The sequence below is a fragment of the Aquarana catesbeiana genome, linkage group LG04 (assembly GCF_042186555.1).
Source record: "Aquarana catesbeiana isolate 2022-GZ linkage group LG04, ASM4218655v1, whole genome shotgun sequence".
NCBI classification, from domain to species: domain Eukaryota; kingdom Metazoa; phylum Chordata; class Amphibia; order Anura; family Ranidae; genus Aquarana; species Aquarana catesbeiana.
Window position 1 is genome coordinate 651,792,382 of NC_133327.1, and position 25,498 is coordinate 651,817,879.

Consider the following 25,498-nt stretch of genomic DNA (forward strand, 5'->3'; position numbering starts at 1 on the left):
AAAATCAAGCAGAGCCTGGGTTAGGTTACAAAAACTACAGCTTTCCAGTGATTGCAAATTGGCGAATTACCATTCTTACCCTCCACCCCACATCTCGGGGAAGGCTTGCACGAAACTAATGATCTCACTTTGTGGCAGTTTTGACGGGTTGAAAACAGCTTTTAAGAAGTAGCATGAAACAGATTAAGAGTGGTTCAAGTGCTACATGTTAAATGGGAACTGTAGATTTATTTATATTTTTTAGTATGCACACATATTATGTGTGAAATATAAGTAGAACATCCGACTATTCAGAAAAAAGCCATCAGACATCTACCTTTGTTCTTGTTAATATAGTGCCTTGCAAAAGTATTCACCCCCTTGGCATTTTTCGTGTTTTGTTGCCTCACAACCTGGAATTAACATGGATTGTTTGAGGATTTGCATCATTTAATTTACAGAACATGCCCACAACTTTGAAGATGTTTTTTTTTTATTTTTTATTGTGAAGCAAACAACAAATAGGACAAAATAACAGAATAAGTCAATGTGCATAACTATTCACCCCCCCAAGTCAATACTTTGTAGAGCCACCTTTTGCGGCTATCACAGCTCTAAGTCACTTTGGAGAAGTCTCTATGAGCTTGCCACATCTTACCACTGGGACTTTAGCCCATTCCTCCTTGCAAAACTTCTCCAGCTCCTACAAGTTGGATGGTTTGTGCTTGTGAACAGCAATCTTTAGGTCTGACCACAGATTTTCTATTGGATTGAGGTCTGGGCTTTGACTAGGCCATTCCAACACATTTACATGTTTCCCCTTAAACCACTCAAGTGTTTCTTTAGCAGTGTGTTTGGGGTCATTATCCTGCTGGAAGGTGAACCTCCGTCCTAGCCTCAAATCACACACAGAGTTGTACAGGGGGTCCCCGGGTTACAAACAAGATAGGGACTTTAGGTTTGTTCTTAAGTTGAATCTGTTTGTAAGTCGGAACAGGCACATTTTTTAAGTGTAGCTCCAGCCAAAAAATCTATTTTTAAGTTTTTTAGATAGCCTAGGGAAGGGTTATCACCCCTGTAACATGTGTTTTGCTGTCTGTGCCCCTGTTCAGAAGATTTCACATCACTTTCTGTCCCAATGACAATTGGATTTTGAAAATTTGGGGTTATTAGGGAAACAAGGATTGGTGATAAAGCATCAGTGGAGACACCTTTTTGGCCATATTAACTCTTACAGGAGTGAATTTCCCTTCCTAGGGGTAGATTTCCTCTCACTTCCTGTTGCCTCCCTCCGTTTGTAAGTAGGAGTCGTTTGTAAGTCGGATGTTTGTAAGTAGGGGACCCCCTGTACAGGTTTTGCTCAAGAATATCCCTGTATTTAGCACCATCCATCTTTCCCTCAACTCTGACCAGTTTCCCAGTCCCGACCACTGAAAAACATCCCCACTGCATAATTCTGCCACCACCATGTTTCACTGTGGGGATGGTGTTCTTTGGATTATGTGATGTGTTGGGTTTGCGCCAGACATAGCATTTTCTTTGATGGCCAAAAAGTTCAATTTTAGTCTCATCAGACCAGAGCACCTTCCTCCATACATTTTGGGAGTCTCCCACATGCCTTTTCGCAAACTCAAAACGTGGCATTTTGTTTTTTGCTGAAAGTAATGGCTTTCTTCTGGCCACTCTGCTATAAAGCCCAACTCTACGGAGTGTACGGCTTATTGTCGTCCTATGTACAGATACTCCAGTCTCTGCTGTGGAACTCTGCAGCTCCTCGAGGGTTACCTTAGGTCTCTGTGCTGCCTCCCTTATTAATGCCCTCCTTGCCCGGTCCGTGAGTTTTGGTGTGCGGCCGTCTCTTGGCAGGTTTGCTGTTGTGCCATGTTCTTTCCATTTGGTTATGATAGATTTGATGATGCTCCTAGGGATCATCAAAGATTTGGATATTTTTTTTATAGCCTAACCCTGACTTGTACTTCTCAACAACATTGTCCCTTACTTGTTTGGAGAGTTCCTTGGTCTTGATGGCAGTGTTTCTTTAGTGGTGCCTCTTGCTTAGATGTTGCAGCCTCTGGGGCCTTTCAAAAAGGTGTGTATATGTAATGACAGATCATGTTAGATTGCACACAGGTGGACATCATTTCACTAATTATGTGACTTCTGAAGGTAATTGGTTGCACCAGAGCTTTTTATGGGCTTTATAACAAAGGGGGTGAATACATATGCACATGCCAATTATCAGTTTTTTATTTCTGAAAAATAGTTTTATGTATACATTTTTCTAATTTTACTTCACCAACTTAGACTATTGCGTTCTGATCCATCACATATAATACAGATTAAAAAAGTGTTGCACTAAAGGCTGTAATGTAACAAAATAGTTAAAAAGTCAAGGGGGTAAATACTTTTGCAAGGCACTGTAATTTCCCTTGGGAACCCAAGGTGCTCAACATGTAATGGCTGTTTACAACTTGGAGCAGAGCTAGGCCAACATTCCTTACTGCCTGACACCCTAGCTTTCAACCAGAGAAGACATCTGCATACAGAAAGGCTTCTTTCCAGTAAGAGCTGAGAAAATGTAGAATAGATTCCTTCAGAAAATAGCTCAGTTGATTATTTAAAAAAAAAAAAGCTGGATGCATTACTAAATGCATAGTATCTGACAGAGCCTGAGCTATTCTACAAAGAAGAATGGGTAAAAATGTCACTCTCTAGATGTGCAAAGCTGGTAGAGACATCCCCAAAAAGACTTGAAGAGAAAGGTGGTTCTACAAAGTATTGACTCAGGGGGTCTGAATACAAATGCACGCCGCACTTTTCACATATTTCTTTGTAAAAAATTTGGAAACCATTTATCATTTTCCTTCCACTGCACAATTATGTGCAACTTTGTGTTGGTCCATCACATAAAATCCCAATAAAATGCATTCACGTTTTTGGTTGTAACATGACAAAACGTGGAAAATTTCAAGGGGTATGAATACTTTAAAACACTATATGTTTTTTGTTTTTTTTCAATCAGTAAGCCTAGGTTCACACTACTGCAATGCAATGTACTGCAAATTTGATCCTTTTTACCGCAATTTTACCGCAAAATTCAAGCGGCAGACAGTGAACAATTCGCAGAGATGTTTACTGCAAGTTCAACTGAAGCCTATGAAGATAAAATTCGAACTGCACCACAGGAATTCGCATCACACCCGCAATCAACACGCACAGGACCATTTTTTTTTTTTTTCCTCGCACCAAATTCGCAACGCATAGATGTGAACCAAAGCCATGGAATACTATGCTTTTTACATGACCTGCGAATCTGTGTGTTCCTAAACGCATCAAACCTGCTGTAAATTTGCATCAGTGTGAACCCAGGCTAAAGGTTTCCTTAGCGAAAATAAGCAACCCGTGACCTGGCCCGGGTCCCTATACCACTTCTCCATTGTAGCTGCGAAAAGCTGTGGCCAGGGAACCAGAAACATGTGAGGCAAAGACATTTACTGGTTACTAACTCTCTTATTTTTAATTGGTTACCGCTGACAATACTCCATGTATGGAAAACAACCAAGACAATCTGGAACAGTACACAGGAAAAGATGCAAAAGTCGAATGAAAAATGATGTTCAGTAAGATTTGGGCGACTTTTCAACAAGGCATCCAAAGCTAAATAACCATACACAACTACATAACTTTTCATGCATTTATTACTGAACGTTGTTCTTTATATCCTTTAAATATAAATCTAGATTACACATAGTTTGGTTTAAATATAACATTGTGGACTAAGCATCATTTTTTGCATTTCCTCTTTAAATAGTATATACGAACGCTCAGTAGATTTTTAACAGACATGTGCCTCAAATATCCATATTGTTCTCATTAAACGGCACTTGGCCATATACTCTCCGAAATATTGCTGCATCTATTGTAAAAAAAAGAGCAATTTCTGAATTACACAGAAATTCCTAGAAAATTTAACTCGCTGGCGGTTTTACGAGTTACTGCTGAATATTAAGAAACAAAATATAAAATAAAAGGCACGAAAGAATGGGCCAGATGAGAATTTTACGGTTTTGCACAGAATCTGAGCGATGTATTAGAAATAGGAGCAATTCATAAAGGATTATTTTAAAGAAAACGTGTTCCAAGGATTTGTATCTGCTGCATATATATAAAAAAAAAAAAAAAAAACCCTTCAAATCTTCAATAACTGCAGTTCACCAACCTCACAGAGGTTGAGCAAGATGGACGCAATGTGGAACACAATTTTGTGTCTGATGCTTTAAAGTGAACCTGCCTACCCTTTTAAATAAATAGAATTTATAGTCCTATTATTAAGAAAGCACAGTTAAAAAGCCTGCTTCCTACCAGCATGGTGCCGAGAAGGGCCCTTGTTATCTTTGTGGAAACAGGGGTCTCTCTGCAAAAGGTTCAACACACCATCTGCTGAGTCATAATTATACAAAAACAGGAAAAAGAAAAAAAAAGGGGAAAAGGGACTTTAAAAGGTTGCCACTAGAGTCCAAAATGGGAATGAAAAATGGTCTCAAAATTATAATAAAAATATATTTAATTTATTATAATCACATTAAAAACACATGATACAGGCAAGTCCCCGAGTTACGAATGGGTTAGGGACTGCCGGTTTGTTCTTAAGTCAGAAATGTTCCTGAGTCGGAAGCGCGTGCGCAGAACGACAAAGACATCATTTTCCGATGTTCTGTCAAGTAGCCGTGCATGCGCAGACGTCGTTTTCCGAGGTGCCCCCCGTCGAAAAGTGGCAGCGCATGCGCAGAACGTCACGCCGCCTCCCGTTCGTAAGTAGGAGTCGTTCGCAAGTCGGAGGTTCGTAACTCGGGGACTTCCTGTATAGGGAAAAACGTGAACATGTCTGAGTTGGACATTTTGATGATAGGCAACTCCTATCCTCATATTGATTAGTCGTTCCAAATTAATAAGAACTACTACAGCATCTTTCCAAATAACTGTTCTGCTTTATTATGACGCAATTAAAGGTTTTTATACACGATTACGTAGGTATCACATTTATATTACAATTGTAGGTTTATGGTAACAAGGGGCGTTACATAGGCAGGCTAATTCTAATCAGGACTCGAAAGAATTTAAACATGTACTGAAAACATTATTAGTGCTGTGTGCACAGTGAGGGCAGAGTGCAATACATACAAAATAGAATACAATTATATACAGAACTTACAAATTTCCATTACAATGTCTAAGGACAGATATAATGCTTATAAATGAAAATCACATGGATGGCCTGGAAGTAGATAACAAAGTAGTCCTATAACGGGGGGTCAGCAACCTGTAGATCACGGACAGGTGGCTTGTAGATTTCGGCCTGGGTTTGCTGACCCGTCATCTCTGAGAATCAAACAGGGTGCAATGCAGAGAGACTACTTGTAAAATTGGAGCTGTAGTAGGGAGCAAGAGCCGCATAAGCCGATGCCTCCTCTGTAGTGCCGACTCCTGTCCCATACGGAGTGATGCCAACTGCACGCCACCTCTTATCCCAGCTAGTGGTCTCCAGAGTGGTGCCAGCAGCAGGAAAGAAGAGATCTTCAGGTCAGTGTGAAGCAATACACTGGGCATAATAGTATAGGGCTGCTTTCACACTGATGTGCTGTGGTATACCCGCTTTCCTGTGGGTTTGCTGGACTTAGCCATAGATTTCTATTATATCCTGCTGTTTTACCACCCTGAACAAGTACAAGTGCTGCTTCTCTGAAAAGCGATCCAAGTGTGTGTTGATAGGTGGTGAGGAGGCGATATGTTGCCTTCTCAACACCTGGATTTAAACCCACAATTGCCATTCAATGCACGCATTTGCGACACGGTAGTCCTGCAATTAGAGGTTTAAATCAGGTGTGAGGAGGTGACACTGTGCCCGGTGATCTTCGAATTCTCCCATGTTGTTCAGGTAGATCTCCACCTCTCTAAGGTTGCCTACCCCTGTCCTAGAAGGTCCCTTTTGGCTGAAGGCCACACTTACGAGATCAAAGTATCAGCGCCAATGGATCGCCTCAGCGATACTGCGATCTCGTATGCGTGGCCTTCAGCCAGAAGGGACCTTCTAGGACTACTTTGTTATCTACTTCCAGGCCATCCATGCGATCTTCATTTATCAGCATTATATCTGTTCTTATACACGGGACAGTGTTTTTTCTAGACATATTCACGTTTTTTCCTATATCATGTGTTTTTAATGTGATTATAATAAAAATATATTAAATTTATTATAATTTGAGACCATTTTTCTTTCCCATTTTGGGACTCTAGTGGCAACTTTTAAAGTCCTTTTTCCCCTTTTTTTCTTTTTCCTGTTTTTGCTCAATTACTATTGGATGTGGTGCCATGCTCTGCATTATTTGTCTCAGTTTCCCCGAGTCATAATTATAGCTCTGCAATCAGGAAAAGTTCATGCTCTCTGAGGATTGGACGGCTCTAAGCTCTGACACAGCAGAGGGATTGTAGAGCCCACTGCATGTGCAAAGAGAATAGGGGTCAGTTCACACCATAGAAAACGCAGTCCAGATGCTTTTCTGTATGCGTGTTTTTGACACGTATTTGGTGCGTTCCAGTACATTTTTGATGCAGTCCAGTACATTTTTCCTCCCTCTTTTCTTAACCTAAAAAAAGGATGTGTGTTCAGAGCATTTTTGATGCATTTTACTGCGTTCCAGTCCAGTCCAGTGCAGGAAAAATGCAGCATGTTCTACTTTTAACTGGAACTGGAACTGCAAGCACTGGTGTGAACTATGCCATTGAAAACCATATAACCTACTTAACATGCGTTTTTGATGCAGAGAAAAAAACGCACTGGACTGCATGTGGTGTGAACTGTGCCTAAAGGTCCCACTCTGAAAATTTTTTGCAGGGAACAGGCTTTTCCACCCAGGCTGTGGCTGCTTTGTAAAGAAAACGAACTGTAGAATTTTGCATACCTTTAGTTTTGATGTATCTGGAACGTATTTAGCCGATTTAAACTGCAAGATCATTTGCACTCAAGCTAGACCCTGCCAATCTTGCTCCCAACCCCTCTTTTTTTTGTGCAATATACAAGGGTTCTTCAAAAAGTTTCCACACTTTTTTTGAATCTATCTATAAAAATATAAAAGCATGGAAACTTTTTCAAGACCACCCATATTAACATTTTTGTTACTATATTGTGGGAACCAGCAGGTCCTCCCAATACAGGCTACAGGGAACTACCCAGGGATGGACCCAAGACCAGTCCCCCTGCACAGGGAGAGAGCGCAGCAGTAACTGGACTGTATAAAAACAATCTCCTGCAGAGAAACAAAGTGCAGGAGTTGATTCATGTTGCATTACTACACAAAACTCGAAAAATATACAAAGAAAACCAAGATTCACATACACATAATTCTTATGTTCAAATAAGATTTGTTTAGACCAGATTTCAGCTTTAACAACTTGCTGACTGCCCACAATGTACTGCGGGAGACCGTACGTCGCTACCTAATTCCGGGTTTAGTGAGATCTTTAGTAAAAATCAGCACACTGTACACACATTCCATAGTTAGACACACTTTTAACCCCTTCATTGCCCTATATGTTAACCCCTTCCCAGCCACTGTCATTAGTACAGTAACGGTGTATAGTATTATCACTGTATTAGTGTCACTACTGACAATTAGTCAGGTCCCCCCAGCACCAGTTAGTGTCAGATTGACCACTGCACTATCGCAGTCTCATTATAGGTCGCTGATCACCGCAATTAGTAGTATTAAAAAAAAATATTTAAATCCAGTATATATACACACCATAATTTGTAGGCACTATAACTTTCAAGAAAATCAATCAATATACACTTTTTTTTTTAATCAAAAATACGTAGCAAAATACATTTTGGCCAAAATTTAAGAAATTCGATTTTTAATTTTTTTTTTTTTTTTTTTTAATTGGATGGATTTTTATAGCAGAAAGCAAAAAATGCTGTTTTTTTTTTTTTAAATTTCTGTATTTTTTCATTTAGATCGAAAAAAATAAAAAAAACCAAGGGGGTCAAATAGAAAGCTCCATTTGTGTGAAAAAAAATGATATCAATTTTTTGTTTGGGTACAGCGTTGCATGACCACCCAATTACCAGTTAAAATAGTGCAGTGCCAAAATAGCAACAATTGGCCTGGTCATAAAGTGGGCAAAATCTTCCGGAGCTCAAGTGGTTAAAGGAAGCCTGTGCTGAGGGGAAGAAAACTAGGGACTGCCTGCATCCAGGGAGAAAGACAAAACCTTGGGCAAGAAGGAATTCCTTGTCCTCATGCAGAACCAGAAAGGGTTCCCTGCTGGATATAAGGCAATCAGTTTTAGGCATTCAACTCCCAGGAGCAATGGCTACAACAAACACCAACCTATGGTTTCCAAAAGGTAGCGAGAACCAGATTCAGATCCCAGAGACTCACTGAAGAACAGATAGCGGGAGCTACATGGGAGGCCCACAAACAAAGGGCTTAATCAAAGAGCGAGAGGTCAGTGGTCTCTACAAATGAAAAGGGGCATAAACTCAACCCCTGCTAGTGCTGAACACTGGGCCAGACCTCAAATGTAGGACGGAAAGAATTCATCCCATGGTGAAACTCCTGTGGTGGAAGCTCCAAGACTCACACTAAGTGAAGAATACCTTCTATATCCGAATAATAGACCTTGCAAGCAGTAGATTTTCCAGCTTTTAGCAATGTACGAAGCACAAACTCAGATGTCCCTGTCCCTCAGAACCACAACATCAACATCCATGCCGTTAAAGCCATTGACTGTAAAGCAGGATGGCTTAGGACAGAAGATCCTGATGATTTGGTGCAGCTCAGGGAGTGTCTACTAGGAGTTTTACCAGGTTTAGAGGAATGAGGAACAAGCCCTCCAGCTTGGAGGCATTCATAGGTGGCACCCGTGCGTGTGCTCTCCCGAATTCTGCAGCTGCGTCCATTGCGCCCCCCCGTCACTGGATTTGATTGACAGCAGTGGGAGCCAATGGTTCCTGCTATCATCAATCTATCCAATGAGGACCCGAAACGGCAGCTGGAGCTGCTGTGCTCGCCCCCGTCGATGGAATGATCGGGTGGTTCAGGTAAGTAAAAAGGGGGGCCCAGGAGGGGCTGCTGCATGCACTACATAAGGTTTTTCACCTTAATGCATTTGAGGGTTTACAAACCCTTTAAGGCATGACACTACCTGATCCACAATGGGAAAAGATGACTTCTAGTGTCAAGCCTGACCGGCCTACTCACTATGTAAAGCCTGGTCCACATGTACTGTTCCTGCTGGACCAGTCAACTTTCAGTATGTGTTTAACGCGGTTTGTTCAACAGAAGACGATCTAATGACTGGTTTCTGTCAAACAGTGTTGCAGGAAAACCAGCATTCAATCACTGCTTGATTTGTGTATACTGGGCGGGGGAGGGGACTCCCCCTCATCAGAATTGAATATGACAGTGGGAGGGATCTCTGCACCACTATTTGCTTGTGTTAATGCAGAGATCTATCAGTTTTTTTTTTGTAAAAACCTACATGTATACTCTATTTATGTTTTCATTTTATGTTTAAAATATAAGCAATTCCCAACAATGAACATTTTATATTTGCTTCCTTTTGGTCTGGTATACCATTGAACGTGTTTTGTTATATCTGTTCAATGTGTGAAAAAAAAAAAAAAAAAACTTGTTGATCCTGCCTGAAATGTAGTGAGCTTATAACTTCCTTTGTCCTCTGCACGGTTATCTCAAGCACTTCAGTAGATTACAGAATATCCCCCATCTATATAAATGGAGATTGTGAGAGAGGAACGTCTACTGCAGTTCTAACATAATTCCCGTCCCAAGGTGACAACACTGCTCCTCTTAAAGTGGAGTTCCACCCACATTTTTCACTCCTCACCATGCAGCACTAATGTGCATCCTTAAATTTAATTGGCAATTTATTTTTATTGTTTTCTGTTCAATTACCGGATTTAAGCCTATATCTAATTTCACTTCCTCATTTAGCAGCCGCAGCTGTGGACGTCATTTCCGGTTTTGCATTGGCTCCTGGGAGATCTTGGTCAGCTTGGCATGGCACTGCTCCCGTAATATTTAACATTGGTGTCTATGGAAATTCTTGGCCAGCTTGGCATGGCGCGGCTCCAGTAACATTTAACTCTGGTGTCTATGAAAATCTTGGTCAGCTTGCCATGGCAAGCTGACCAAGATTGCACCGCACTGCACATGCACAAGATCGGCAGGTGCATGCTGGGTAGCCAGCATGCACGAAATCCAGGAAGGAGAACACTGTGGCTTCAGATGCCCACACTTCGGATGGCTGTGCAGGAACTTCACAAAGAAAATGATGCTGCACAAAAAGAAAACTGGGCATAGTTTACAGCTTACCTTTGTTACATTGCATGAAGCATGAGAATTCTAGGGGTATTTTTATCTTAAAAGTCATATTTCAGCCGGAACTCCACTCTAGGATACAGTAAAGGTAGTCAGTGTTGTCACTTTAGAACTGGAAGTGTGTTACTAGCAAGATCACAGGTAAAATTAAAGAAAAATAAGCCTCAAAAAAAAAATAACTCACTAAGCACTGGTAACATTTGTGTTCTTGGTTTTAGATACACTTTAAAGTTAAAGTGTCACTAAACACACATCACACAAAAACTATCAATAAATGGTGTATTACATGCTGCTCAGACTCACACTTCTGTATTCTGCCAAAAAAAACCTGGTTGATCCTACTGCTCTCTATCTCCACCTCTCTATCTCCATCTTCTGTTCATGTGCCCAATTCAGCTAGGGATTTTACAGATGTTTGTTTCTATCATAGTCTCTTAACTAGTGGTGGTCTGTAAATCCCCTGAAGAAGCCAACCCTGGCGAAACACGTTGGGATCAAACACCATATTTTGACCAGCTACATCTTGGACCAACTACATAATAATCGATGATATGATACATATACATACAAAAGTATTTTTATTGAACCCAAATTAAACAGTGTGTGTTTAGTATCAATTTAAATTTGAAGTGTTAAGAGTCACATAAAAAGTAAACAAGAAGAATAAAAAAAATTGGGGTCTCTGTGCAATTCTACCAGCAACAAAAGCCCTCTGCTAACTACTGTGCCATTTTTACAGGCCCTCCCTCCAGCTACAGTGTGACACCATGCCCTACTAAGCAGGGTGAGAAGCATTTGGCTGCAGTGCTCAAAGCAGGATCAGGGTGAGAAAAGCAAACCTATAATGTGGGTCATCTCTGGTGTTCTGAACACCTTCTTTCAGAATCTTTGTCACTCTTGCTAATCATGTGGACCTATACTAAGTGTCTGAATGGAGAGCCACGGTCCACCTAAGCAGAGGTCCATACCCACCAGAACCCAGGGGATGTGTGGGATCCATCTACACTGGAGACACCTGAGCGATTGGGCTTCCATATCTGATGTGAAATTATCCCTGCTTGCGTGACTCATTTCCATCAAGGTAGTTGGGACCACACCTTCCGGTAAGCGCATTAACATTACCCACAGTGGTGGGGTTGTCAGGTTGGTGGTCATCGGCATCTGGTGATTTTTACTCCAAGCACCTTGTGTGGATTGTATTGGTTATGGACGCTTCTTTAATGGCTGTTTTTGAACTGCTTTTACTATGAACGTTATATATTTTTTCACCTATTTCAGTTTTGAGAATATCTTTTTACCAGTTTCAGTTTGATGTCTTCATTCATTTATGTGATATTTTTTTTTTATACATGATCACTGCATGTATCATTTATGCCCCTTTTACACTGGGGCAGGAGGTGCGTCGGCAGTAAAGCGCCGTTATTAGCGGCGCTTTACCGTCGTTTTAGCGGCGGTATTAGGCCGCTAGCAGGGCGGTTTTACCCCCCGCTAGCAGCCGAGAAAGGGTTAAAAACCACCGCAAAGTGCCTCTGCCGGCGGTATAGCGGCGCTGCCCCATTGATTTCAATGGGCAGGAGTGGTGAAGGAGCGGTGTATACACCGCTCCTTCACCACTCCGAAGATGCTGCTAGCAGGACTTTTTTTCCCGTCCTGCTAGTGCCCCGCTCCAGTGTGAAAGTTCCCGGGCTTTCACACTGGAGACACAGCAGCGGCTGTTTCGGGTCGGTTTGCAGGCGCTATTTTTAGCGCAATAGCGCCTGCAGACCGCCCCAGTGTGAAAGGGGTCTTAGTGCTGCACATAGTTTTGACATGCTTGCCTTAAAAGAATTGGACAAGCCACTGGTTTTACAAAAAGGGAGGAATTACAAAACACAGGTTATTTACACAAGATCCTGGACTTGAAAAGAGATCTGCAATGTACTAGAATGTTTTACCTGTTCCACACTAATAAGGCCCTGAGGACTGTCCAGCTGGGTCTGCAGTGGAAGATTCTGACATAGGAAGCCCAGCAATAAGGAGACTTCCTTCATACTGCGCCAGCAGCATACGAGGACCATCTGTGCGGTGACATTGCAGGAGGTGCCTTCATTTCCTTTCAAGACAAACAGAAAAAAAAACAAAGTTATGGTCCACACAGGCAAAGGTAATATATTTGTGTAAAGCAGAAACAGAATGCAAAGCTGTTGTGCCCTGGTGCAAAATTTTAAAGGAGCCTGTAGTGATGGAAATATAGTATAAAAGTCCACCCCGCTGACTGACCCATGTCTGAAAATCCAAGTTGCATAGCCGTCTTGGACTTAAATGCTTTTATTTCTAAAGCTGGTCATAAACCATTGCTGATGAACCAGCCAAAATATGATCACTGGGTGGCTTTGACACTGCCCTCCCGCCCGACATTCTAAGATTAAAAAAGCGAAGGCGCCAGGCGGAAAATTGTCAGCTGAACAGTGGCGGCATCAAATCAAATGCGGCTGCTACTTATGAATTTCGACCAACAGCTGTTAAAATACAAATGCCATAGGTTTCTGTGATGTGAAAAAATTAGACAAAGATAAATCACTTCACAACCTTTTCCACCTTTAATGTGACCCATAAACTGTACAACTCAATTGAAAAACAAATTTGTTGCTGTTATCGGCAAGATTTGACACCTGCCAGCCCCATCGCAGGAGCCAGCGCCGAGCTGGCTCGCTGATCGGAAAAGGAAAACTTTTTTTTCCTTTTGCGATGATCGACAGGCAGTACAGACAGCTGTCTGGTATGAATCATGAGGGGAAATGCCGCGCCGTTTTAAATGAAAAACCCGGCGTGGGTTCCCCCCCTTGGGCATACCAGGCCCTTAGGTCTGGTATGGATCTTAAGGGGAACCCCCTACGCCGAAAAATCGGCGTGGGGGTCCCCCCCAAAATCCATACCAGACCCTTATCCGAGCACGCAGCCCGGCCGGTCAGGAATGGGGGTGGGGGACGAGCGAGCGCCCCCCCAGAACCGTACCAGGCTGCATGCCCTCAACATGGGGGGGGGTAGGTGCTTTGGGGCAGGGAGGCGCCCTGCGGGGCCCCCCTACCCCAAAGCACCTTGTTCCCATGTTGATGAGGACAAGGGCCTCTTCCCGACAACCCTGGCCGTTGGTTGTCGGGGTCTGCGGGCGGGGGGCTTAGCGGAATCCGGTAAACCCCTTTAATAAGGGGGCCCCCAGATCCCGGCCCCCCACCTTTTGTGAATGAGTATGGGGTACATTGTACTCCTACCCATTCACCTAGGGAAAAAAGTGTCAATGAAAAAACACAGTACATAGGTTTTTAAAGTAATTTATTAGGCAGCTCCGGGGTCTTCTTCCGACTTCGGGGGTCTCTCCGGCGTCTCCTCCCGCTGTCCTGATCTTCTGCCGGCTCCTCCGCTATCTTCTGCAGCTCTTTTGCTAGCGGTGGCCCGGACTTCTGCCTTCTTCCCTCTTCTCTTCTTCCGATGTTGACACGACGCTCTCTCCGGCTGGAATGCTCTCTGAGCACTCCGATGTGACTTATATGGGCGGTGACACCGCCCCCTTATGCCGTCACAGTCCCGGGGCATGCTGGGACTGTGCCGTCATAAGGGGGCATGGTCATCGGGTGATGTTGACCACGCCCCCTTATGACGGCACAGTCCCAGCATGCCCCGGGACTGTGATGGCATAAGGGGGCGGGGTCACTGCCTATATAAGTCACATCGGAGCGCTCAGAGAGCATTCCAGCCGGAGAGAGCGTTGTGTCAACATCGGAAGAAGAGAAGAGGGAAGAAGACAAGATGGCAGAAGTCTGGGCCACCGCCAGCAAAAGAGCTGCAGAAGATAGCGGAGGAGTCGGCAGAAGATCAGGACACCGGGAGGAGACACCGGGAGGAGATGCCGGAGAGAAGTCCGAAGAAGATCCCCGAAGTCGGAAGAAGACCCCGGAGCTGCCTAATAAATTACTTTAAAAACCTGTGTACTTTGTTTTTTCATTGACACTTTTGTCCCTAGGTGAATGGGTAGGGTTACAATGTACCCCATACTCATTCACAAAGGGTGGGGGGCCAGGATCTGGGGGCCCCCTTATTAAAGGGGGCTCCCGGATTCCGATAAGCCCCTGGCCCGCAGACCCCGACAACCAACGGCCAGGGTTGTCGGAAGAGGCCCTTGTTCTCATCAACATGGAGACAAGGTGCTTTGGGGTGGGGCGCCCCCCTACCCCAAAGCACCCACCCCCCATGTTGAGGGCATGCGGCCTGGTACGGTCCAGGAGGGGGGGGGGGGCGCTCGCTCGTCCCCACCCCCATTCCTGACCGGCCGGGCTGTGTGCTCGGATAAGGGTATGGTATGGATTTTGGGGGGACCCCCACGCCGATTTTTCAGCGTAGGGGGGTTCCCCTTACGATCCATACCAGACCTAAGGACCTGGTATGCCCCTGGGGGGGAACCCACGCCGGTTTTTTCATTTAAAACTTGGCGCGGCGTTCCCCCTCATGATTCATACCAGACAGCTGTCAGCACTGCCTGTCGCTGTCATGGTTATGCAATAGAGTTTGTCGGTCAGCTTACCTGTCTCCATGTGTTCATCTCTAGAGACCAGCTGACCCTCACCTGACTGCTTTTGTAACCTCTCCTCTAAGCATGGCCCCACCCCAGGCCCTATCAGGGAACCCTATATTAACCTGTGCACTGCAAGCCAGCAGTGCTGATCAACCATTGTGTGTTAGCTTTCGTGTGTACTTGCTGTGTTTTCTACGTCTGATTCCAGTTACCGACTTTGGCCTATTCTTAACTATTCCTGTCTGCTTGTGACCCTGACCTTTGGCATGTCCCCGACTACTTTCAAGTCAGCACAACTTAAAGTCATGCCAATATGAATGGTAGTCATTGAAAATCATGGAGAATGACTTGTCATACGATTTTGCAGTACAAAGTCGTATAAGTGTGAAAGGGGCCTTAGGCAATCACATTCAAACTCATGTTAAATAGGAGTCAGTACACACCTGCCATCATTTAAAGTGCCTCTGAAATAAAGTTCAGCTGTTCTAGTAGGTCTTTCTTGACATTTTCTTAGTCGCATCCTACAGCAAAAGTCATGGTCCACAGAGAGCTTCAAAAGCGTCAGAGGGATCTCATTGTTAAAAGGTATCAGTCAGGAGAAGGGTACTAAAGAATTTCCAAGGCATTAGATATACCATGGAACACAGTGAAGACAGTAATCATCAAGTGGAGAAAATATGGCACAACAGTGACATTACCAAGAACTGGATGTCCCTCCACAATTGATGAAAAGATGAGAAGAAAACTGGTCAGGGAGGCTGCCAAGAGGCCTACAGCAACATTAAAGGAGCTGCACGAATATCTGGCAGTTACTGGCTGTGTGGTACATGTGACAACAATCTCCTGTATTCTTTATATGTCTGGGCTATGGGGTAGAGTGGCAAGACGGAAGCCTTTTCTTACAAAGAAAACATTCAAGCAAGCCCAGCTAAATTTTGCAAAAACACTGAAGTCTCCCAAAAGCATGTGAGAAAATGTGTTATGGTCTGATGAAACTTTGAACTTTTTGGCCATAATTTCAAAAAAAACTGCACATCACTAAAAGAACACCATATCCACAGTGAAGCATTGTGGTGACAGCTTTATGCTTTGGGGCTGTTTTTCTTCAGCTGGAACAGGGGGTATAGGTCAAGGAAGAGGGAATTATGAACAGTTCCGAATACCAGTCAATATTGGCACAAAACCTTCAGGCTTCCACTAGAAAGCTGAACATGAAGAGGAACTTCATCTATTAGCATGACAACGACCCAAAGCATTCATCAAAACCAACTTCACTAGAAGAATTAAAAGTTTTGGAATGGCCCAGCCAGGGCCCAGACCTGAACCCAATTGAAAATCTGTGGGATGATCTGAAGAGGGCTGTGCACAGGAGATTCCCTCGCAATCTGACAGATTTGGAGTGTTTATGCAAAGAAGAGTGGCAAATATTGCCAAGTCAAGGATGTGCCGTGCTGATAGACTCATACTCAAAAACACTGAGTGCTGTAATAAAATCAAAAGCTGCTTCAACAAAGTATTAGTTCAACCGCTTGCCGACCAGCCGCCGCAGTTATACTTTGGCAGAATTGCACGGGCAGGCGAATCGCTGTCATGTTACGTTGGTTCGCTGCTCGCCCCCGGAGCCGATGTGAGAGCCCGGCGGTCTCAAAGACTGCTGGGCTCCCGCGATCGCTCATAACACGGCGAGAACCGGGAGCTCTGTGTGTAAACAATATATGCCAATTGGGATTTTTTTTTACCAAAAATATGTAGAAGAATATATATAGGCCTAAAATGAGGAAAAAATGTCTTCATTTTTTGGGGGGATATTTAATGTAGCAAAAAGTTTTTTTTCAAAATTATCGCTCTTTTTTTGTTTATAGCGCAAAAAAAATAATAAAAACCGCAGAGGTGCACAAATAACACCAAAAAAAAGCTCTATTTGTGGGAAAAAAGGGACATCAATTTTGTTTGGGTACAACGTTGCACAACCGGGTCATTGTCAGTTAACCACTTGCCGACTGGGCCATAGCCGAAAGACGACTACAGCGCGGTCGGCTTATTCTGGGTGGGCGTCCATGGATGTCCTCTCAAAATCTTGCTCCCGTGCGCCCCCTGGGATGCGCACCCGGGAACATCCATGACCGCCGTGTCCGGAAGACTCGGCGCATCACGGATGACGGTAAACAGCCGCTGATAGCGGCCGTTTACCACGTGATCGCTCTGTCAAATGACAGAGCGATCACTTGTAAACAAATGCCGGCTCTTCCCTCCCGTCTCTGTACCGATCTGTACAGTGCGAGGGGAGAGGGGGAGAGATCGTTTGCAGCAGCGCTGTGGGCTGGATCTGTAGTGCCCACAGCGCTGCTCAGTGCCCATACTCTGCAGTACTCTGCCAATAAACTGCAGTACTCTGCCAATACTCTGCAATACTCTGCCAATAATCTGCCAATATATTTTAACAGAAACAAAGTATTTTTTTATTTTCTTACAAAATTTTCAGTCTTTTTTGATTTATAGCACAAAAAATAAAAAACCCAGCTGTGATTAAATACCACCAAAAGAAAGCTCTGTGTGTGTGAAAAAAAGGACAAACATTTCATATGGGTACAGTGTTGCATGACTGAGTAACTGTCATTCAAAGTGTGAGAGCACCGAAAGTCTGGTTAGGAAGGGGGTTTAAGTGCACAGTGGTCAAGTGGTTAAAGTGATGCAGAGCCGTATCGCAAAGAACAGCCTGTTTAGGAAGTGGCTAAATCTTTCCGGGGCTGAAGTGGTTAATAGATCTAAGACATCCTAGAAGTCGAACGGCCAGTATACAGGGCTGGCGTGCATGGTACCTCACGGACATGGACTCCACCCGATGCGTTTCATTAGAATTGACGTCACCTGGGGCATCAATTATACTCACTAACTGGATGTTCATCAAGGAATTCACCTGCATTGTTCAGAACAGCACCAGTTGATTAAAAAATTTATGGACACTTGTTTATTAATTATCTATGCTTAGCGCTGCAACATTTTTTGGTTCATATCAAAAACAAATAGGTTACTAAAGTTACAAAAATTCTTGTACAAAAGAACACAACTTTTAAAGTAATATAATGCTTTATATTGTACTATAATGAATTGTTTCGTTTCTGACCATGCGTGATCTTGGTCACACAATTTTTTTTTGTACAAATACTCTACTAATAAAACAAAAATCATTTGTTCTGTTAACATACAAGAAAATTTGGTTGGTCCCTTCAGATATTTTCGCATGAACTGTCGTGATCAGCTCTCGAAAACGGTGTACTAATGATCCGATTATCGGATGATTGTTCTGAAAGCGGTATTTTTCATCTGATTTTCTCAATGTGTATACTAGACATAAAAGTCAGGCTGAAAATAACAGACAGGTTACTCTGTAGACAGCTGGCAGATTAAGCAAAGTGGGAGTTATAGTTGGGCCTCTTCCTATCACGAGCTTAGTAGAGGTTGCACCACCTGTATATAACAAGGTCTATAATGTATATATAATACATTGTAATATGTCTCATCACAGACACGCACATGATCCCTAATGCTACATTCACACTGAGCTGAGCGTTTTCCGGGATTTTTCAAGCAGTTTTTTTCAGGGGATTTTGAGTGTATTTTTTTATTTATTTTTTTAGCAGATTTTAGCTGTTTTTCATTTAGGCGTTTTTGCTGTGGCCAATAGAAACCTGTGTAGATGTGTCCTAGACACATACAGCAGGAAAACCAGAATCAAGCACATGGATGCTGTACACAGAAGTTCTGTAACTTTCTCCTTGATCTGGGGAGAAGTGTAGCTGTTCCACTAGGGCAGCAAGTTTCGTCCCACTTCCTCCCAGGCTCCGGTGGTTCTTGCCCGTCTCTTATAATGGGGATCCACAGTATTTGGTAAGAGTACCCAATTATTCTATGTGGTGGTGGCTACACATTGGATGGTGAATCCTGTCCTTGGCGGTTGTCCTCTCCAAGGGGTACTGCGCACCGAATTCTTCTTACTTCTTGTGGACTCATTTACGTTTTTTGAACCTTTTTGATGGACATTGTGATTTATATTGTTTATATATCTCGAGAGTTATTAGATGCCAGTCATTGGCCTAAACACATTTTTTAAATTTTTTTTGCACTGTCACTTTATATTGTTTGCACATTTGTATAATTTTGTATCGTTTCATATATCACAGGTGCCAGTGATTAGCCTTATTGCATGTTTGCACTGTCACTTTAATTGTGTATTTATTTGCACGCATATTCAGCGCTGCACTTTATCATTTTTTATTTTTTTTTGCACAATTTGTCTAATTGTAGTGCTGGCATCTTGTCTGTTTTCGGTAGCGCAATAGTTTTCCATACTTCAGTTTTGCTACAGGTGACAAAACACTCAAATGTGAACAGGGGCCATTGAAATGAATGGGATTCTTGTTGAGCACTTCTCAGCATTGAGCTTTGAGATGAAAAACGCTGAAGTGTGAAGGGGGCCTAAAGCCCAGATTCAGCTTTGATTAAAAATGTCAAATAATATTGCCTGGATCGATCATTTATTGATGGCAGTTTTTACTGCAATACTAACCAATGGTACTGTTGTCTAAAGACACTGCTCTATCATGCTGACCTGGGCTCACAGGCAAATTCTGTAGAGAACAGCGCTCACATCACTACATGTGTGGCATTCTTTACAGCATTAAGGCTGCCCACTACTGCAGCAGTAAAAAACAAAAAAACAAACAAAAAAAAAAACAAAAACAAACAAAAAAAAACAAAAACAAACAAAAAAAACAAACAAGAAAAAGAAAAAAAAAAAAAAAAAAAAAAAAAAAAAGAACGCTCGCATCTGGTGGCCCAACAGAAGGGAATGGTAAAAAGTTGCAATATAAAAAAAAAAAAAAAAAAAATTCACAAATGTGGTGAGGGAGACTGAATATTGGGAATGGGGTGCCCAACCTGAAATTAGGCTTTAAAATTAAACTGTCCATGTTTGTTTAAAAGTATGGCGCCCCAGGAACATATCTAACCTTATCTCTGAGATCTGTTCAGCTACTGGAAGTGATGAAAATAACAGTTACTTTGGGGGTATACGGGGGCTTGATGATGGCTTACTATGGGGGCACTTGGTGAGGGGGGGGGGAGCCAGAGGCACCAGCTGGGGACCCGAGAAGAGGAGAATCAGGGCTGCTCTGTGCAAAACCATTGCACAGAGGATGCAAGTATAACAGGTTTGTGATTTTAATTAAAAAAAAAAAATTGCAAGCTTTGCAATCACTTTAAGTGTATCAGATACAGTGTGAAAAGAGCTGTCCTGTAGAACTGCTGAGAGTCCAATACATACATATGTATTTCAGTGCATGGATAACAGTAGAGTAAATGTTAGGTAATAGTAAAATAAATTAGTACCAACTTTGCTGGTTCAGCTGTTTTTTATATACATCTGACCTACTACATTGTGACAGAATCAATAAATATTCAGGACTATTCATGGACACATCTTGAAGAAATAAGAGATTGCATCTCTAATGGAAACAGATGCTACAATCCATACACTGAGCCTCTATTAATAGTGATCACCATCATTACAGATGAGGTTTGGCTCACAGCTACTATTCTGGTGAACTTTTTTTACATGAAAATGGAGGTTTTTTTATTGACTGGGTGAGCATAGGTTTAAGAGAAGTGGTACCATTTCTGGGAAAATCCACATTCTCCCATTTGGACTTCCATCTGTTAGCTAAAGAGAGAACGTATACTTTTTTTGTTATCTACAGGCAAAACCTTTACTTTGTTTTGGATAGAGTAGACTGTAGGAGTCCCATACAGGCAAATTTCTTCTCATTTTCTATCCTGAAGACACAGCAGGAAGTGAGAAGAAATCTGTCCAAACTACCTCTTAGACAGTTGTCACCGGAAATATAAACCCCAACGGAAGTTTTCAGCTCCTCTTCAGGGCCAGAACAACTGTAACATGTTTGATTTCCCATCACCTTCAAGTCAGTGACAATGGTCACTAGGACAAACACTCTCCCTGATGAGGACACAGGCAGCAATAAATAGTAATTGTATAGAAAATTACTGCGCTACTAATATTAGAAAATAAGCTGCCAGAACCATCAATAAAACTAATTGCATGTGAATGTGTGATGGGAAAAGTGCAGCGCTAGAAGAGTATATTATATATATATATATATATATATATATATATATATATATATATATATATATATATATATACACACACACACACACACACACACATTTATATATATATATATATATAAACCCCAAGTATAAACCTAGGGATGGGTGAAAATACACAATAACAATTGTGTAAGAGCCCTTTCACACTGGGGCGGGGGGCGGCGTCGGCGGTAAAACGCCGCTATTATTAGAGGCGTTTTACCGTCGGTATGCGACCGCTAGCGGGGCGGTTTTACCCCCCGCTAGCGGCCGAGAAAAGGTTAAATACCACCGCAAAGCGCCTCTGCAGAGGCGCTTTGCCGGTGGTATAGCCGCGCCGTCCCATTGATTTCAATGGGCAGGAGCGGTATACACACCGCTCCTTCACCGCTCCGAAGATGCTGCTGGCAGGACTTTTTTTACCGTCCTGCCAGCGCATCGCTCCAGTGTGAAAGCCCTCGGGGCTTTCACACTGGATACACAGCAGCGGCACTTTCGGGTCGGTTTGCAGGCGCTATTATTAGCGCAATAGCGCCTGCAAACCGCCCCAGTATGAAGGGGCTCTTAGGATGTGCAAATTGCTAAACAAAACAATAAAAAAGGGTTTGTAAAAATACAAATAAATTGTGCACTATCAATACAGTGCAATCAATAAGGACATGGATCGAGTGACACCATGCAATCAAGTGACACCTTGGGATCAAAATGGTAGGATAAAAACACATAACGAAATAACAAGTGTTCGTGTTATATCAAGGAATAATCAAATTAACTTTAACACATTATGACACAGTGTAAAGTCCATCAATGATGAATACCATGATCTATTCCCTTGGACAACCCCTGGTGGGTATCAAATGTTGATGGATCTCAAAAACATGGATGGTGATATTTCAGTGTTCCCAAAACACCTGGGACTGTGCTTCCACCACCCAGGGGAGGGGTAGGTACTCTTACGATAAGATGTGGACACACACGCCAGCGGGGGTGGGTCAAACAGGCATGGATAGAAACCCAGATCTCAGGTCACGACCTCCTGGAGTTGGAAGGATATGGACGCACACTTGCAGTAATGCAGGAGACCAGCCATACAGGAAACAGGAACTCAATCAGGATCTCCCGATTTGTGCAGTCTCCTTAAAGCTCTCCTTTGCAGTCCCGTGTATGCCCGCTTTTTTATATTTGTTTTTATCCTACCATTTTGATCCCAAGGTGTCACCTGATTACATGGTGTCACGAGATCCATGTCATTATTGATTGCACTGTATTTATTGTTATAAAAATACAAATAAATTGTGCGCTAACACTTTTATTGTTTTGTTTCTAGCACTTTGCACATCCTAACACAATTGTTATTGTGTATGTTCACCCATCCTTAGGTTTATACCTGGGGTATATACAGTTGTGCTCATAAGTTTACATACCCTGGCGGAATTTATGATTTCTCTGCCATTTTTCAGAGAATATGAATGATAACACAAAAACATTTCTTTCACTCATGGTTAGTGTTTGGCTGAAGCCATTTATTATCAATCAACTGTGTTTACTCTTTTTAAATCATAATGATAACAGAAACTACCCAAATGACCCTGATCAAAAGTTTACATACCCTGGTGACTTTGGCCTGATGACATGCACAAGTTGACACAAAGGGGTTTGAATGGCTATTGAAGGTAACCATCCTCACCTGTGATCTGTTTGCTTGTAATTAGTGTGTGTGTATAAAAGCTCAATGTGTTTCTGGGCTCCTGACAGACCCTTGCATCTTTCATCCAGTGCTGCACTGACGTTTTTGGATTCTGAGTCATGGGGAAAGCAAAAGAATTGTCAAAGGATCTCCAGGAAAAGGTAATTGAACTGTATAAAACAGGAAAGGGATATAAAAAGATATCCAAGGAATTGAGAATGCCAATTAGCAGTGTTCAAATGCTTAATAAGAAGTGGAAAATTAGGGGTTCTGTTGAAACCAAACCACGGTCAGGTAGACGACCAACTAAAATTTAAGCCACAACTGAAAGGAAAAATTTTTGGGATACAAAGAAAAACCCACAAATAACTTCAGGTGAAATACAGGACTCTCTGAAAACATATGGTGTGGCTGTTTCAAGATGCACAATAAGGAGGCACTTGAAGAAAAATGGGCTGCATGGTCGTGTCGCCAGAAGAAAGCTATTACTAAGCAAATGGCACAAAGTATCCTGCTAACAATATGCCAAACAGCACAGAGACAAGCCTCAAACCTTCTAGCACAAAGTCATTTGGAGTGACGAGACCAAAATTGAGCTTTTTGGCCACAACCATAAAGGCTACATTTGGAGAGGAGTCAACGAGGCCTATGATGAAAGAAGGCAATTTCTACTGTGAAACACAGAGGATGATCGCTGATGTTTTGGGATTGTGTGAGCTACAAAGGCACAGGAAATTTGGTCAAAATTGATGGCAAGATGAATGCAGTATGTTATCAAAAAATACTGGAGGAACATTTGCATTCATCAGCCAGGAAGCTGCACATGGGACGTACTTGGACATTCCAACATAATAATGATCCAAAACATAAGGCCAAGTCGACCTGTGATTAGCTACAACAGAATAAAGTGAAGGTTCTGGAGTGGTCATCTCAGTCTCCTGACCTCAATATCATTGAGCCACTCTGGGGAGATCTCAAACGTGCAGTTCATGCAAGACAGCCCAAGAATTTACAGGAACTGGAGGCCTTTTGCCAAGAGGAATGGCAGCTTTACCATCTGAGAAGATAAAGAGCCTCATCCACAAATACCACAAAAGACTTCAAGCTGTCATTGATGTTAAAGGGGGCAATACACGGTATTAAGAACTGGGGTATGTAAACTTTTGATCAGGGTCATTTGGGTAGTTTGTTGTCATTATGATTTAAAAAGAGTAAACACAGTTGACTGATAATAAATGGCTTCAGCCAAACACTAACCATGAGTGAAAGAAAAGTTTTTGTGTTATCAATTATATTCTCTGAAAAATGTCCAAAAAATCAAATTCTGCCAGGGTATGTAAACTTATGAGCACAACTGTATGTACTTATAGCGCTGCACTTTTCCCATCACATAGCAATAAATAGTAGGCCCTAGATATTCTTTTTTTATATACCCCTTCACATTGACATAAAAACCAGTCAATAGTAAAGGGATCTGTAAGTCAACCACTTTAATACCGGGCACTTTTACTCCCTTCCTGCACAGGGCAACTTTCAGAGCTGTCGCACTTTGAATGACAATTGCACGGTCATACAACACTGTACCCATATACATTTTGTATCTTTTTTTGAGACAGATAGAGCTTTCTTTTGGTGGTCTTTAATCACCACTGAGTTTTTTTTATTTTTTGCTAAAAAACAAAAAAGACTGAAAATTTTGAAGAAAAAAAAAACATTTTTCTTGGTTTCAGTTATAAAATTTTGCAAATAAGTAATTTTTCTCCTTCACTGATGTGCGCCGGTGAGGCTGCACTGATGATCAGTGCAAATGTGCCCTATCAGTCTTGCTGGTTATCAGCTCTCCTTTCCTCATACAGTGGCAGTGCATGTGGCAGTGCATAAGGAATGCAGATGACCGGCAAGTTTGTTTACATGTGATTCGCTGTGACTGAACACAGCTGATCACATGATAAAGGGCTATGTGACTGGTCCTTTACCTCGAACTGTGATCAGCTGTGTCCAAAGGACACGGGGGTCACAGAGCATGCCGATGCGCACCCAAGGGGGCACATGGGGAGTGTGTTCTGGAAGGACATTCGTGTATTTTCACTTTTTTTTTTCACTTTTGCAGTCAAATTGCGATAACACCTACTTAATAACTGTTACGTATTCCAATACATAGCATATTAAAAAAAATTAAAATAAAGGAAAAATAGCACATAAAAAAAATAATATAGCAAATATAATAGTTACAGAAGCCATATTGTAATTAAATATTAAAAATAACCTTTTCTTTTCAATCTGCAGTTAAGTTTCTCTAAAATTCAATGCAAAATGGCAACCTGGAGGCGTCCCCCCCTCCCCCCCCAAAAAATGTAATTTCCTGCTGGTGTGATTGGCTCACTAATTTTCCCAGAAGTCTGGACTAAGATACAAGTCAGGTTTTAGGCATTCTCTGCAACAAACATTTCATTTTTGGTGAGATACTCCTAAGGCTACATTTGCACGGGTGATTTTGTGTATCCAGGTGGATTATTTTTTTACAGGACGAATTGGGCTTTCATTTGATGGTAAATGGTAGTGGATATCTCCTGATTTCTCTTTATTATAAAAGGAAAACTGGTCGAAAATAATATTATTTTTTTTTTTTTTTTTTTAATTTAGCTGTATATATTTCTTGTTACTACCATAACCTACTACAAACAGTAGTAGAACAACCCAAAATAAATTCTCTTGCTC

The 25,498-nt window shown here is 42.2% G+C and overlaps 1 protein-coding gene and 1 long non-coding RNA gene across 6 annotated transcripts in view; one reads left to right on the plus strand and one right to left on the minus strand.

Moving 5' to 3' along the window:
• THADA (THADA armadillo repeat containing) overlaps positions 1-25,498 on the minus strand; it is a 904,047-nt gene that overhangs the window by 756,120 nt on the left and 122,429 nt on the right. For all 5 annotated transcript variants that reach the window (XR_012244018.1, XM_073628459.1, XM_073628460.1 and 2 more), the window contains exon 21: positions 12,314-12,471. Coding sequence is in view for 4 of the 5 variants with exons in the window: in XM_073628459.1 (XP_073484560.1) it covers positions 12,314-12,471 (158 nt within the window). In the remaining variant the exon portion in view is untranslated. The remainder of the gene's footprint in view (positions 1-12,313; positions 12,472-25,498) is intronic.
• Positions 1-25,498, plus strand: part of LOC141140917 (uncharacterized) — a 60,441-nt gene that overhangs the window by 23,226 nt on the left and 11,717 nt on the right. The window lies entirely within an intron of this gene.